Below are 16,664 nucleotides of genomic sequence, written 5' to 3'. Positions count from 1 at the left end.
CATTTATTTTATTGTGGTCATGTCTCCTCACTGTTTTTCCATGACGTGGTGTGGATCAGTAAACTTCACCAGTGACCTCGCCGGACAAAATGCCTGCTGAAAGACTGATGGCAAAAAAAACACATAACCAAACAGGCCCACAAGCTGTAACGAGGTTATGGTGAAGGACAGGTATTTGCTTGTCACTCTTTACAGGAAACCCCCTATCAAACCTGCCGAGAAATAAATTCAGATTGAGTCCTGCTCATCTAAGTTGTTCCAGTGGGCGAAGATGGAAAGTAATTAAAGCCCGCTTTAATGTATTAATAATAATAATAATGATCTGGTAGTTGTGAGCAATGGCATTTTACAAGCTCACCCCTGCAGTAATCAAGCCAAAAGTGTGCTATAATGAGTCGCTGCTGTAAACCCATGGCTTATATTTTATTCCAACATTCCCACACTACCACTCCTTCCTAATGCTCCAATGTCTCTGCTTCATTGATGTGAAACACCTACAGGGCTGGAAATAGAGCATGTTTGCACCTGATTATTAGGGGAATAACAGCCAATTTATAAGGGTTTCCTCAGAATATGACAAACAAAATCCCCAGATTTTATAATGTTAATAATGTAATGTAATGCAAAGCAATGTGATCTAATATTATAGGCCTATTTAGGCTACCAAGAATCTAATATATACTCACTAACTGTATAAGAGTCAACTTCATACATATAATTTCATCCAGATCCATCGGCTTCATTGTTTATATTTGTGTCTGAAACAAAAACATGCCTTAAAGATCATACATCATTAAATCGGGTGCAAATATTTAACACACACACACACACACACTATATTTGTGTGTGTATATATGTATATATAATATATATATATATACACACACACACACGCACCGCAAAATCCACAGAAACCAATCAACTCTATTGGAGTTAATGCCAACACTTTTAAAGTGTCCGTGTTAGTTGCTCAACACCAGTGTGTAGTGTTAGAAATTTATTCTCATAAGAGTAATTCATTAACTCTCAGTGTTAATTGCATACTATGAAGCATATGTAGCATATTAACACTGTAAAGCATTAATATGCTACTTCACAATTAAAATGACATTTAAATGATTACAAATCTAAAAGGCAAATAAAGAAAAAAAACCAAGTTGATTGCTTTATAATAGTTTTATTTTTTTCAAGGGCGTTAACATTACTGACCCCTCAGGTCAAGTCTTTCTAAATATAACAATTGGGCATTATGTACTCTCTTTGATCATTCTCGTTATAGCACTGCTTGTCAAATGGCCTAAAATGTGTCAGTTCGTTCACAGAGGTGACAGAAAACTCATCCATTCGGTCATCTTCTATACAGTATGCATTGAAGTGGTCATCATAGTACATCGTTTTTACATTACAGGAAATTATGAAAGCACTCTCTTCATATATTATTATCAAAGATCTTTTTGAACACACGAAGATCATAGGTACATCCAGTGCATATGAACAAACCAACCTGATACTCAGTACCATAATGTCTGATCCACTTTGTACTTATAACACTCAAACAGGCTTCTAAATATAATGTCTGACTGAGTTCTTCCCCACCTTGCAAGTTACAGATGGTTTTTGATGTAGGACCAAATTCAAACCCTCTAAAACAATAATTTTCATAGTTAAATGCCAACTGACGTTGATGTTGCTTTACTAATGATGTAATGAGATTCTTGAAATTTTTGCCACATCTTTTGAAAATATGGTGCTTCGCTTCAAATCACATGCACCACATATGGATAAGAGGGCCAATTTTTTTTATACATCTCGGATTGTGCATCATCAAGTGGTGCTTGGGAATCAACCTCTTGTCAGGAAACAATTCTTTGAATAGAGTATGGTGATCACAGATCATAGGTTTTAAGTAACACATCATCCCATCAGTTATGGTGTAGGAGAACACTATATTGACAACCTGTATCAAAAGCAGGAGAAAGTTCCAGTGATTGTTATTCCTTTCAATGACATCACCAAATATCAGTGGAGTGTTGTGCAGAAGACACCATGACTGTATGGCATTCAAACCCAGGTGTTTGCTCTTATCATCCATTTTTAACCCACTTGGTTTGTTTTTACAGTCTGCATAACCATAATTAAAGCTCTGTATCCTATTTGACAATGTGTTCAAATAGACATAGTCCTGTTTAACAAGGTACTCAAAAACCAGTTTAAGTTCATACTGTACCACACCCTCTAGCAGATCATACATAATGTCAACAGCATAATTCTCAGTACAATGGAAATACTGTAATGAATTGAGCACACATGACTTTTTGACACCATATATTGACCGCAGTTCAGGATTTTCATTTAGTGCCTTACAATGTTCAGTATGAACCTCTTTGGAACGGAAAATTAACCCAGCATGATCTTCAGTAAATATAGATTGAACTACTTCCTTACTAATTAAACAAAACCTACAGAAATGAGTTGCCCTGAAAGATTCCACATATCCAAGCAAGCCATTTAAAACCAAATGATCTCCTGTTACTTGAATTACTGAGCCAAACAACGGTTGTTCAAAACAAGGAAGCTGTATGCCTTCAGTTTCTAAGATTTTCAGGTCATCAATAAGGGGCTTTAGTATCACATCAAAACCATATGTCTTAAGATCTTCCGTGTAGAATAGAGCTGCAAGATGCACATTAATCAGTACAGAGTTACACTTGGGTGGAAGATTTTTTTAGAGTAAAATAGATACAACCAAGTTTGTGGAGTCCCCTCTTGGAACCTAGAGGGTTAGCAGTTTCAAAATCATCGTAATAGAGTAGAATCTGTAAAGCGTGCTTTTGCTGCGAGAACAGTGCATGGTTTTGGAAATACAACCCATCGTTAATGTCTTTGTAAACTCCAATTCCACTCTGTTTGTCCTGTAAAAAGCTCTCTCTAACTTGACCGTTTTTGAATATGGATATGAGTGTACCCAAAATGGGTACATACATGCACTTGTCCGTTACGGGAAACTGCCTGTAGTTCTATCTCTGCGCAAATCCATTCTCACCCCAAGAACACATTCTTTAGGTTCAACTATTTCCCATTTCTCATCATAATATTTATGCCTCTTTGACTTGTTTAATGCTGAACAAGGATTACCTAATTGATCAAAACAGTGTTCTATTCTTCTTCAAGTGTCTGAACTTGTACTTTCAGGAGTAACAGTTTTAAGAACTGCTTAAAGGTGTTAAATCAACACTGGGGATTTTGCTGTGTGGGGGCAGGTTCTTGTCTAACTTTAGCTAATTAGCTAGCTAATATTAGCTGTTCTCTTATTCAAAAGACTGTTAACATAACTGATGTAACGTCACATAATTGACATTCGCAAACTTTGCAAACTCAAGGAGATTTCCATTTAGTTCACTTATAGACCAGTAATCAGAAACCGTATGAAAGTAGAAGAAACAAACTCTAGCTAACGTTGGCTTGCCAGACACTTAATTAGGAGCTAATGATAACGTTAGCTAACGTTAACATTAGGTAACGTTAGTTTGTCGGCTCTAACTTTACTGCTGCTCTTGCTTGCAGTGACTATAAACATCATATCAAAGTCTGAATACGTATTTTCATCTGTATATATCAATAGCACGCATTGGGTCATCTAATAAACTGTTACTTACGGACACAATGCGAAAAGTCTTCTTCCACCTGCTGTGCATTCCAATAGAGTTAAGGGAGGGGTCCTAACTCCCGCCAAAAGGACGTACGAATCAGCGACCAGTCTGATCTAGGTCAGTCACTCCTAATGGTGCGGTCCACCATAGCGGTGACACTATCAGAGTTGATTTCTAGGAAACAGTTATAACACCATTTTGGCACCAACTCTTTCATGGTACAGTGTGAAATCTAACAGATTAGACAACATACAAAGAACATTTACAGAAGGCAGTTTATGAAATCTGGCAGTTATGTAAGTGATAAATCAGAGGAAATAAAGACATGAGTATATATCACTTATCATATTGAGAAATGGAGATGCAAACTTTTGATTTAAAATGTTTTTTTTTTTTTATATTAAACATGCACAATTTGTGTTACTTGTGATAATAAAGATCCAACAATCTATCCATTTTCCATACTGGGTATCCTACACTGGAGCCTATGACAGGGAACTTGGGGAACAAGGGAGGAGACACCCTGGATGGGGCACAATCACACATTCACTCACACACTAAGGACAATTTGGAAATGCCAATCAGCCTACAACGCATGTATTTGGACTGGCGGAGGAAACCAGAGTACCTGGAGAAAACCCAGAAGCACAGAGAGAACATGCAAACTCAGGACAGAGGTGGGATTTGAACCACCAACCCCGGAAGTGTGAGGCAAATCACTAAACCACTTTGCCCCCCTTTAACTGTATATACAAATATATAATCAGCAAAAAAAAGAAACGTCCCTTTTTCAGGAGAATGTATTTTAAAGATAATTTTGTAAAATCCAAATAAGCTTTACAGATCTATTGGAAAGGGTTAAACAATGTTTTCATGCTTGTTCAATGAATCATAAACAATTATTTCGCATATACCTGTGGATCCGTCCTTTTAGACATGAACAGTTTACAGGCGGTAGGCGATTAAGGTTGTTACAATAACTTAGGACACTAAAGAGACCTTTCTACTGACTCTGAAAAACACCAGAAGAAAGATGCCTAGGGTTCCTGCTCACCTGTGTGAACATGCCATAGGCCTGCTGCAAGGAGGCATGAGGACTGCAAATGTGTCCAGAGCAATAAACTGCAATGTCTGTAATGTAAGACGCCTAAGACAATGCTACAGGGAGACAGGAAGGACAGCTGATCATCCTTGCAGTGAAAAAGTACATGTAACTATGTGTGTGTGTGTCCCTCCATTTTGTTCAGGGACTCCTCTGAGACAAACTTGTTCTGTTTGCCTCAGTTGTTGAATGTTTTTTATGTTAATACAAATATTTACACATGTTAAGATGCCAAAATATGTGGTAAAAATGTAAAATATAATAAAAAAAATAGATGGTGTAAATTGTGTCATGGAAATTAGACAACATTCGCAGATTTGTCCTCTCAGGTGAAAAGGTTTACTACAGAAGGATGAATACAGGATAGAAGAATGCAGGATAGAAGAATGAGAGTGCTCTGGGGTGCTTGTGCTGAACATGTACTATATATATGAAGCGCAGGGAGTGATACACTTCTATGTACCGATAAGGAGCAGGTTGAGGCAGTTCAAACAGGCTTTGTTTCAGGGTCAAACCCTTAACAGAAGAACATGTCTCTGTAAGCAGATAAACGTTCTGTATTGATCTAAATGACATCACATGACCTTCTTAGGCATGATCCTCTGATGAACAAGAACAAAACTATTGCAAAGTAAAAATTTATAAATTCCCTCACATCTTTTATCATTACAGAATATGATACCTAAAACTACAGAGAAATTATTATGCTGTGTATACATCAGATCTTCAGAATCCTTTCACAGTTTAACTGAATTCATCATAAAACAGACATAATGCAGGCACTAAGGCTGTTTTGCAGATATAAAGTATCCTCTGGTCAAGGAAGCTCATTTAGGGTGAAATAAGAGTCATCATGGTCAAAGGAATATTTACAATAGGTGTGAAATGGATGTCAATGGGTTAAATGTCAAATAAAAAAAGATGGCTTTATAACAGAAAGCGAAAAAGATTAATACTTAACAAAACAAGATAAATAAAAAATAAGCATAATTGAAAATACTAGTTTATATATAAACTATAAATATATAAATAACTATAACTATTAGTACTAAACATTGTGACATTCTAAAAGGATTATGTATCATCATAGAATTGATTTAATTTGGATTTAAATATATTATTTATATTATAAATGGATTGAATATTACTAGGTCATTTAACCTTGACAATACAGATAAACATACTGTATATAATACAACAGATTTATCACGTTACATGCAAATGCAATTAGATGTATGATGTGATAATTACATTGACTATGGAGTCTATCTTAATCTCTAAGACAGACTAAGACAGCTTCTAGTAAAGCTAATATGATTTGAGTATAATGTTCTGCTTTCTAATCTAATTTTGTTCTGGGGTTTTGAACCATTAACATCTACATTACTGTAGCAATGTTCTACAAACATCAGACTCACAGGAGCGCACTGCAAGAGAGCAGGATAGTAAGGCACATTAAAATTTAGATGATATCTCAGAAGGGTCTCTGGTGATCCCTCAGTGTAACCCCTGGTCATTCCTATACGCATCATTGTAATCTGTCTTCTCAGGTAAGTCAAAGAAACTCTGCAATGGAAACCGATGTCAGCTTGAATTATGTCTTGGTGTGTTCAGTGGGCTTTGCTTAAGAGACTTGATTTGTACCAAGTTTGAATCATTCAGTCATGTACCAGAACCCACTTTGTGATACCAACTATGAACAATTCCCTTAGAAAGTTTATAAATTGCTTTGGAAATGTAGAGGAAACACTAATTCACAGAGTAGGGCTGAATCACAGCTGAGTCAATGCTTGGCACCGTAAGGATTAATAACAAGTTCACATTATTTTCTTTTTCGATCGAGCTTTGGAAACCACATTATTATTTTATTTGTTGGTTAAATATAAATGACACCTAAAGTCATATCTTCTCCATCGTTATACAATATATAACGTACTAAGACACTCATGCATGACTAAAAGACTTTATAGCAGCTCTGAGTGTTTATACAGCCATCTGGGGGTGTGAACTTGAGTGTGGTATTCTGTATGCCTATATTTACACATTCTTACCTGTCATCTGTCTTCTCGATAACTCCTGCATGAATGACATAATGACTCCCTTCCCTCCCAATTTTTGGTATTATTTACCCATACGAACAGGTCTGGTTACTATACTTAGACCCTAGAAGGATCTGACATGATGCAGAAACATCAACAGAGATGAAAACAGCAAATATTTGCAGAGGGACCCAGAGTCTCTTAATAGACTTCAGACAGGGTCTGTGAAGTTCGGTATGACTGACAGCTGAGAGGATGCTCAAGGCTCAAGGGCTGTGCATGAACCATCACATCTGATTAGATCCTACTATGATCATGAACCTGCTCCTAGTCAGATTCGGTCAAGCTGCAGAGCTGTGTTCACTTTTGGAAGAAGATTAACTGGCTAACTTATGAGTACTGACTGCTATAGAAACGAATATTGTTCTTAAGAAGTCAACCAATTTAATTACTATGAATGTTTACACAACAGTACTGTTAAATTCTCAAATCAGATTGTTCAGAAGGTGTTGAAAATAGTCCCAGCTGCAAGGCAAATTGCAGGTTTATATTAATGTGCATTTGGTAATACATTATTAATAACAGTTCATTCACAGGGACTTACTTGAGCACTCCTGGCCATATTACATATTTAGTTGATAAAGTGAAAAGACAAAACAATTAATTTAGATTTGATAAGCCTTTGATAAGCCAAAAATAGAAAAAAAAATAGTAGAAAAATAGTAGCACCCCATAAGTACTATGTCAGTATTTAATAACACCGCTTTTGGTAGATACCACACTTGTAGCTAGGAGTCTTTCTGTTCTTGTTTAATGAATTTTCACTTTCCCTTGCAGAACACTTCTGGTCCTGAAATATTTTTGAGCCCTCTTGCATGTTTGTTTGGATCATTGGCCTGTCATTGTACAAGCCAGTCCCTTTTCAGCTTCAGGTTCTTGACTGACTACAGCATTTGCTTCTGGAGTTTGCTGATATTTACTGAAACCTAACGGTGCAGTGCTTCCTGTGCCCCCATGCTCATTTCTTTCTCCAAACATAGAGGCAAAAGAGTTTCATTTCTACTTCATCGGTCCACAGCACTTGTTTCCAAAATGCCTCAGGTTTATCTAGATATTGTTTTTCAGACTTTAGATGCTTGCTATATTGCAAGTAACCTAACCTAACCCTAACCCTGGCTAAATTGCAAGTAAAGTTATAAGCAGAAGCTCTGAACTGCCTGATTACTTACTGTAAGAGGATACAGGTCAAGTCAGGGTGCATATTTTAAATACTAAAATATCACCTGGACATAAGAAGATCCCAAACTTATTATCCCTAGTCACTTTCACATTTACTTCCCCTTGAATTTGTAGTGAAATGCATTCTATATGATTTCAAAATATTGCACTGATTTCTAAAATTTGATCTCATGTATATATATATAAACCATTAAAAAAGAAGAATACCTCAGAATTTTTTTTCTCAAAGAATATGATCATCACACTAGAGATAATTTCAATGCTGGTTTTAAATTAGTAAAAGGATTTCAAATATAAGCATCCTGCTTCAGGGTTCTGTTTGTAGTGTTTTTGTAATTTTATTTAAGGCTTGAACAGATTATTCAACTGATTTATGGGTTTTTAAAAATGCAAAAAGCTGGTTTGAATCTTTCTTAGAACTATCAATTGAAATAAACCACAAAAAAAATCAATCATGTCTGCCATCTAGTGGTCACGAGTAGATACGAGTTATTGCTCAGCATCTCCACCGCCCTCCCCGGAGATGTCAGAATGATGTTTCCGGAAACTGCTCTTGAAGTTTTCGTCAAAATGATCCAAATCATCCTCCCTGAAAATGCCCTGAAAAAAAATACAACAAAAAAATGAAATCACAGTCACACAAACTGCTGAAATTTCTTATAAAGAGATTGTGTGGTGTCTACCTTTGGCAGGTACCCCAACAGCTTTGTAGCATGGAGCTTGAGGAGCTTCAGTCGCTCCTCCTCGATGATCTGTCGGCGCCGAGTTTCTCTCTCCTGTTCCAAAGCTTGCTCTTCCGCCTCTCGCTCCTATACACAGATCACAGATGAACACATCCCTCTAAAACATCACACCTTCCTAGATATCTAAACTCTATCAATAATCATGTCTCATATCAGACAAGCCAGCATTACATCTCTGTAGGACTGTGGAAGCAACCTAGTAGCCTATACATGATTTAAGTTTCACCTTATCAAGCAGGTACTTCTGCCTCCTCTCCTCTATTAGCTTCTCCACAGCATGTTTGTGCTCCTGCTGCTTCATGCGACGCTTCTGAGCATTCATCTGCTCAATGCGGTCGTCTTCAGCGAACTTGGCCAACATCGTGAACCTGAACGCTTCCTCTTCGTCCTTTTCGGCTTGACGGCGCAGCTGTTTGAAGGCCAGCTGTTCCTGGCACGTCTGCTGCAGCTCCAGCCTCTGACGGATTCTCCGCTCCATCTCTTCCTGTGGCGAAAAAAAAAAATATTTTTGAAAGAACCTTTAGTGTCCTTTAGTAGGGCTACTTTACATTAGCATAACTTTTAAATTGACAAACTTGAGTGAACTGATACATGGCTTTGCTTTTTAGTAGAGTTGAAAGACTGATTCTCACGAGTTCTTTCTGTCTGGCAAACTCTTCCTGCTCCTCAAGATAGAGCTCCTCACGGACACGGTCCATCTCCTCACGCTGCCTCTGTTCCACTTCCATCTTCTCAGCCAGCTAAAAAGGAAAACAAAGGATTTATCCAGAATTCATTCATCAATAATGTGCATTTCTAAAAACAGAATGTTTACTGACAAGCTTGAGGATTAACATTTTGTGGTGTGTATTGTCCTAAGATTGAAGCTTTATTCAGAAGTGTCACACACCAACTTGTGAAGGCTCTCTTTAGCTGTCTCTCTCTGTCTAGCATTAGCCATCCTGTCCTCTTCTTTCCTCTCCTGGTATTTGGTGTACTCCAAAATGCGCCTGTTCTCCTCCTCCATTTTCTCTCGCTCCAGGCGCTTCCACTCTGCCTGCTGCCTTTTGAACTCCTGAATGTATCGCTGTGTGGCCGTGACCATTTCAAGCCGGAGCTCCTGCTTCCTGTGAAACAAAACACTCCCTATTAAAGTCAAACCCCACAAGCCCTACAATCCACAACAAAAATCTTCATATCTGATAATGTGCTAAACTAACTGCTCATCCGAATGAACCAGCCAGTGAGAGAAGAATATTAAAAATGTATATCAGTTTATAGACAATCAAAATATTATCGTATTTGTTTAGAAAAGAAACTAAACATCATCTCACATGCGATCCTCCTCATATATCTTCCGCACAATTTCATCCACCATGAGTTTCTCCTTGAGGAACTCCTCATAGGACTCCTGTCTCTTCCTCTCCTTCTCCTCCAGCTGCTTCTCCAGTTCCTGCTGATAGCGAACCAGTTCCTCATAGCGCCTCTGATCCTGCTTCTCCTGCTCTATGGCTGCTCGCTCCTGCTCACTCTTCCTACTGCGTGCAATATCAGCTTGCTCCTTCTGAAATACAACACGTCAGAATAAGTAGGTCATGTCTACTATTTTAAACATTTCTTTCGTCTTTTAAGGACTTCTGATGTACTGTAGATCAGAAAGTTAGCACTCACCATGGCCTCACACCTCATGGCCTCCTTCTCACCTATCTGTGCTGCTCTCGCTCTATTTACGTAAGCAGACTTGAGCTTTGCCTCTAACTCGCGAATCTCCACACTAGAAATGAATACAATGTAGGCAAATGATAAATGAACTACACAGAATGACGACGAAATCCATGCTGTAGTTATTCACCACCGTGCACCTGTTTTCTTTGATGTGCTGCCTCATTTTCTCATCTCGAGTTTTCTCATAACTTATGCGGGCCAGTTCTTTTGCCATCCTCTCCTCCTGCTCCAATAGCTTCTCCTTGTACATCCTGTCCTGCTCTGCCTATGAAAACAAAGTGGGCTAAAGCCTACATTCCGAAAAAACATACAGTATATACTGATCGCTCAAACACTGTAAAGAAAGACGACACCAAACCTTCAAGTAAGCTTCCTCCATTTGTCTCTCGTACTCCTCGTCTTGCATCGTGCGCAGATACTTTCTCATCTCGGCTCTCTCTTCATGCTTGAGATTGGCCTCAATCTGTTTCTCTTTGGTCACATATCTGTTCTGATCCTCACGTCTCTCCTCCTGTCGCCTGAATTCTGCAAGTGTACGCTCGTGCAAGCTGTGCGCCATGCTGCGCTGCTGGCTCATTTTGGCCTGGAAATTAATGCCAAAGTAAACCAAAGGCTTGTTCAAGTCAAGCCTTTCATAAATACAACAAACGAATTGGGCAATCCAATCCAATGTTGCTTTGAAAAACCACTTTGGATTACTTGATCCTGGATAGCAAAACATGGGATTTTCAAATCCGGATGATTCTGATCTGGATTAAATTCTCTGAAAAACTGGGCCCTAGTGTTACTGTTTGACTTTATCTAATCTAAATGCCTTTTTTTTATTATTATGAAAAATTATTTGGTGTAGAATAATCTAATGCCTTAATAAAAGTAGTTTTATTTAACCAATTATTAAAGTACATTTCAATAAATAATTCAACCTTTCACATTTTTTTAAAATACATGAAATAAACATAACCTCATAACTAGATAATAAAACCAACACTATTCTCCTCCATTTAATTAAACTTCGGTTCAAATGGAAGACATGTACATTCAACTTTGATATACAATATTGTACTCTACATCAATAGTAGACATGGACTGCTTTAAATGGAAACTCCATGGACCATCTCATTACAGATTTATTTCATTACAGCACCACACCCAGTGTTTCCAGAATAGGCTGTAGATCCATCAGAATAAGATATATATACTGAAGATGAATTAATTCATATATCACTATTGCAGACAATAAACTCATGGCCAGTCTTATTGCTTGTGTTTATTCCTACATTGATTACAAAAACTCGAAAACTTTTTATATAATCCAGATTACATGTAATCTGTTACTACTAAACTAAGCAACCTGTTATTACCACCTGCACTCACGCCTTAGACTGCGCATGCGCACGATAATCTTTGGTTGTTGTTGGTTTTTTCTATTGTTGGATTAATAAATAAAATTCGTGTTATTTCGTCTGCCTCGTTTAAAAAGTACCCTTGTTGTGGTGCCCTCTGCTAAATTCACAAAAATATACTTTGTTTACAGAGTGTTCATTCAACAAAAAGTCGTTTAACTAGCTGTTAAATGTGTATTATTTTTTTTATCCTCAAGGCTAAATATCGCCAAATATCGCGATGTTAAAAACGAGGGGTTTTTTTCATGTTAAGAAATGCTAACATCTAGGTAAACTACCTAGCATTTAAGCTAGCCTGTCGTGAACGTTTGCATTCAATTCAAAGCTTATGTACCGGTTAAAAATGAAATAATTATTATTCCTACTCAGAAATAAAGGTGTTATTTACCATGCTGGCCGGAAGAGTTGGTCACTCAAGTCAGTGCAGTCGTGTATGGAGCAGAAACGTTTCGCTAAAGGTTCCAGCAAACCGCCAGATACCTAACACCATTCTTACCCCCCAAATTTGTTTGTAAGTCGTTGCCATAGAAAACAAGAGTGTCCCTCCTTGCCAGCATACTCGATAGTAATTGGTCAGTACAAAAGTCTGTGTGGGGTTTTCATTGGTGTGAATAAATAGCGCCATATTTACACTGCTATTCATTTGCACTCCGTCTGAAGAGCTTCCAGAAAGCCCTTTTTGGTGTTTATGAACTGATTTATAACCAGGAATCCTTGTAAAGGGACGTGTGTTTATATTCTTAGATTTAGTTTTCTCCCATCAACGAGTGAGGTACATTTTCTTAAATAATACTTAAAATAAAACCACATATGATGAAACCAACCAAACCATCCCTGCTGGAAAAAACAAAAAACAGTAGAAACCATCACAGAAATTTGAATGGTTTTGTGAGGGAAATTATTCATTTTTACTTTGTAATAGTTTTGTTCTTGTTCTGTTTCTTTTCATCTGAGGATAACGCCTAAGAAGGCCATGTCATGTGACTTAGATTAGTACATAATGTTTATCTGCATACAAAGACACAAACATGTTCTTCTGTTCAAGTTTTGTTTGCACATCTTCTAAGATCCTGAAACAAAGCCTGTTTGAACTGTCTCAAACTGCTTCTTATCGGTACACAGAAGTGTGTCATGCTCTGCGTTTCATATATATTATAGTGGTTCAGCACAAGCACTTCAGAGCGCTCTCATTATTCTATCCTGCTTTTATTCTATCCTGTATTAACAATCTTTCTATAATAAACCTTTTTTTTTTTTTTTTTTTTTACCTTTAGAGGATGAGTCTGCGAGTGCTGTCTAATTTCACAACAATTGGCGTCTCCTGGCTGGGAGGCACGAGTCTTTTCAGCTTTTCTGGATAATAAGCAAACCGGAGGACGCTTGAGGAAATTTTCACCTTGAAGCCTGTGTTGACATGTAGGCAGTTTGCCCTTTGTTGTTCATAGTGAAAGACTGATGCAGCCTTACCACTGACTGGTAGGAATCATCAAGAATTTAGAATTAGAATTTTATGAAGCCATTGTGTATTGCGGTCTGTGTGGAAGGGAGTCAATGATATAAGGAATGCTTGTATTGCATTGAGAGTAGTTATCATATTTTGTAATGATAAAATGGGGGAAATGTGAGGGAAATCATTCATTTTTACTTTGTAATAGTTTTGTTCTTGTTCCGTTTCATTCTCATCAGAGGATAACGCCTAAGAAGGCCATGTCATGTCACTTAGGTCAGTACAGAATGTCTAAGACCCTGAAACAAAGCCTGTTTGAACTGCCTCAAACGGCTTCTTATCGGTACACAGAAGTGTGTCATGCTCTGCGTTTCATATTTATAGTAGTGGTTCAGCACAAACGCTTCAGCGCACTCTCATTATCCTATCCTGCTTTATTCTATCCTGTATTAACCATCTTTCTGTAATAAAACGTTTTTTACCTTAAGAGGACAAGTCTGCGAGTGTTGTCTAATTTCCACGACACTCGCAAATCTCATTCATTCATTGGTCAGAACTGTGGTGATGGACAAGATAAACCTATGCCACATTCACAGAAATCACAAAAATTAGCCAAGCATGGAGAATTTTGGCTCAGTTTACTAGCCCAAAACAAATAGCATGTTTGGTTAATTTCCTGCCATTGATTCAGAGTCGAAACATTTTCAGTCTGCTTTAGCGTTCACTTGAAACTGGGCCAAGACCATCCCGAGACCAAACATTGCTATTCTCACCTGCCTAAAGAACAGTAGAGAGGGAGAAAACAGGGTTTTATTTAAACTAACAAAACACTAACAAACGAACAAAATCCGGCCATGTGCCCTAAGTTCCCTGGGATAGGCTCCAGGCTCCTCCGTGACCCTGTGTAAGATAAATGTTACGGAAAATGGATGGATGGAAACACTGCAGTTCTAACAATGCTCTCAGTACAGATTGTTCGTGGTTCTATGCTGACTGGTGTTAATCAAGGAAAACCAACTATGAGTTGGAGAGGCAGCGAAAAGTATAACAAAATGCCTGAATGTAATAAGATACTGGCTCTTCAATTGAGGAATTGCACTGCTGAACTATTCTATATAAGCATAAACAGACAATAAATAAAGAAATTCAGGCAGTAATAATAATTTTCTTAGTTTCCTGTTTACAATTTTTGAAAAATTTATTTTTCTGAATAATCAGAGTTTACATTGGAGGATGTTAATTGTATGTAAACAAATATTCCAAAATCACAAATGATACAGACACTCTGATAAAATGGTATTTATTCTTTATTACTTTTTGTACAAATACTCCCTCATTTCCTATTTTTTTTGACATACAGATAAAAATGATAGTACACTTAAATTTCTCTGACTATAATACATGCTTCAGTTTTGACACTATACACAATGACAATCGTAAGTATACCTGAACATTTTGCGATGTTCTGGACATTTAATTACATCCACAGCACGGGTAGAAAAACTAGGCCTGGTTGGAAAAACTACTGATCAGTAAGCCTATCCTTTCTTAAAGGCTATTTGTTGAGATGCTGGGTCTGTAAGCAGAAGACAAAAACTACAGCTCATCTTAAAAGCCAAACTAGAGCTACAAGGTAATGCCACAGTCCTTATGGAAGCAATATTACACTATTTCTGAAATAGGTTATAAAAAAGTTATTCATAACAAAATTCAAGTTCATTTTTATATCAATATCAAAAGTGCATCAAAGATTGATCTAAAAAGGAAATTAGGAAATCATCCTCTCAAAGAGTAGAGAATCATTCTTGAATAACAAACATAACCCTGCTAGGGCAAAAATTTATCTATTATTGTTTCAGAATACCACAAGAGGACATTAGTGAAAAAAAAATCCAACACATTTTTTCATTTTCATACCAATAAATTATAACCACTGAAAATAAAACAAGGAGCTAGTTTACACCAGTGCCTAATATTACATCTTAAATCTGTCAACATCACTACAAAATGCTAGCCAGCTCTTGTGCGGACCTCTGCTCTTCAATTCCCTACTTTCTATTTTTTCCAAGATTTATTTATTTATTTATTTATTTATTTATTTTTATCTTTTTTTTAGAAAAAGCACCAAGAAACATGGCTGCTGTGGACAGTCACAGCCCTTTGAGGTTTCTCTTGTATACTGTATCTTTGCAAAAGGAGATTAATTTGGCATAAGATCAGATGTGATGAGTCAGTTCGCATGTAAAAGTTCATGTTTTCAGAAGCCGTTCTCTTGAAGTCTTTATATGCAATCCCACTGCGACTGGTGATCAGTTATAGAGGCTTGTCTTTGATGCAAGGGCTCAGTAAGCAGTGCAGGCCAGGTGAAAGGTGGTGCAGTGTTTTTTTTTTTTTTTTTTTAACAGAATGAGCAACAGGCTGTCCAGTGCACTGAGCAAATCCCTTATTTTCTTTCTGTCTTTTTCCCCAGTCTCATGTTTCTTGCTTTGACGCTTTGCTCACTTTCTTTTCCTCTTATTATTTACGTACCTACCGCTCTCATTTATATATATCCTCTCTCGATCTCATTTTCTTTCCCTTCCTCCACTCCGATCCAGACACGTGTAGTGTTGTAGTGGGACGCTCCCTGAGAGTTGGGCTAGATTAAGCCCTGTGGGCAGCTTGCGTTATCGCTCCTCTGCTACTTTCCCATTGGCCTCGTTTTCTGCCTCCTCCCTGGGTTTCTGTCTCTGGAAAAAACCCAGCTGGGGAAACAGAAATAGCTGGGATTTACCATGACACATACCACAAGCCAAACTTCCACCAGACAAAAAACATTTAATTTACTTGTAGGGAGTTGTTTCAGTTATACTGTAGTGCAATAACAAATTATGACATTTTATTAGTATTATAAGGTTATATCTGGGTTAAGAATGAAGGGGAGACAGGATGCTATAATACTGAACATAGGCCTACATAGAAAATTTCCACATAAGTATCGATGCAAACAAAATATTTTAAAAAATCACATCCTGTTACCCTCCCCAGGAGTGGTCGACTAACAAAGATCACTCCAAGAGCAAGACGTTTAATAGTCCACGAGGTCACAAAGGAACCCATGGTAACTTCTAAACAACTAAAGGCCTCTCTCACATTGGCTAATGTTAATGTTTATGAGTCCACCATTAGGAGAACACTGAACAACAGTGGTGTGCATGGAAGGGTTGCTAGGAGAAAGCCAGTGCTCTCCAAAAAGAACACTGCTGCCGAACTGCATTTACCAGAAGACTATTGGAAAAATGTTTTGTGGACAGATGAAACAAAAATAAAACTTTTTTGGTTTAAATAAGAAGTGTTA

The 16,664-nt window shown here is 37.5% G+C and overlaps 2 protein-coding genes across 4 annotated transcripts in view; both read right to left on the bottom strand.

Annotated features, from left to right (window-relative positions):
* Window positions 1–8,336: 8,336 nt before the first annotated feature.
* mns1 (meiosis-specific nuclear structural 1) lies at window positions 8,337–13,337 on the bottom strand. 2 transcript variants are annotated; one of them, XM_053617362.1, is made up of 10 exons: window positions 13,149–13,337; window positions 10,836–11,060; window positions 10,615–10,742; window positions 10,424–10,526; window positions 10,087–10,316; window positions 9,663–9,879; window positions 9,406–9,513; window positions 9,000–9,257; window positions 8,714–8,839; window positions 8,337–8,630 (listed from the first exon to the last, which is right to left on the bottom strand). In XM_053617362.1, exons 2-10 carry the CDS (start codon window positions 11,052–11,054, stop codon window positions 8,520–8,522), a joined length of 1,500 nt encoding a protein of 499 aa, XP_053473337.1. In that variant the 5' UTR covers window positions 11,055–11,060; window positions 13,149–13,337; the 3' UTR covers window positions 8,337–8,519. The 2 variants fall into 2 exon arrangements, with proteins under 2 accessions (XP_053473337.1, XP_053473336.1); XM_053617361.1 differs by lacking the exon at window positions 13,149–13,337 and adding an exon at window positions 12,269–12,419.
* A 1,285-nt stretch (window positions 13,338–14,622) lies between these two features.
* itga11a (integrin, alpha 11a) overlaps window positions 14,623–16,664 on the bottom strand; it is a 57,598-nt gene continuing 55,556 nt past the window's right edge. For both annotated transcript variants that reach the window (XM_053617000.1, XM_053616999.1), the window contains one exon: window positions 14,623–16,071. In XM_053617000.1, the coding sequence (XP_053472975.1) occupies window positions 15,994–16,071 (78 nt within the window). In that variant the 3' untranslated portion in view covers window positions 14,623–15,993. The remainder of the gene's footprint in view (window positions 16,072–16,664) is intronic.

This window comes from Ictalurus furcatus, chromosome 27 (assembly GCF_023375685.1).
Source record: "Ictalurus furcatus strain D&B chromosome 27, Billie_1.0, whole genome shotgun sequence".
In the NCBI taxonomy this organism is placed as follows: domain Eukaryota; kingdom Metazoa; phylum Chordata; class Actinopteri; order Siluriformes; family Ictaluridae; genus Ictalurus; species Ictalurus furcatus.
This window is presented reverse-complemented; position numbering and strand designations above follow the sequence as displayed.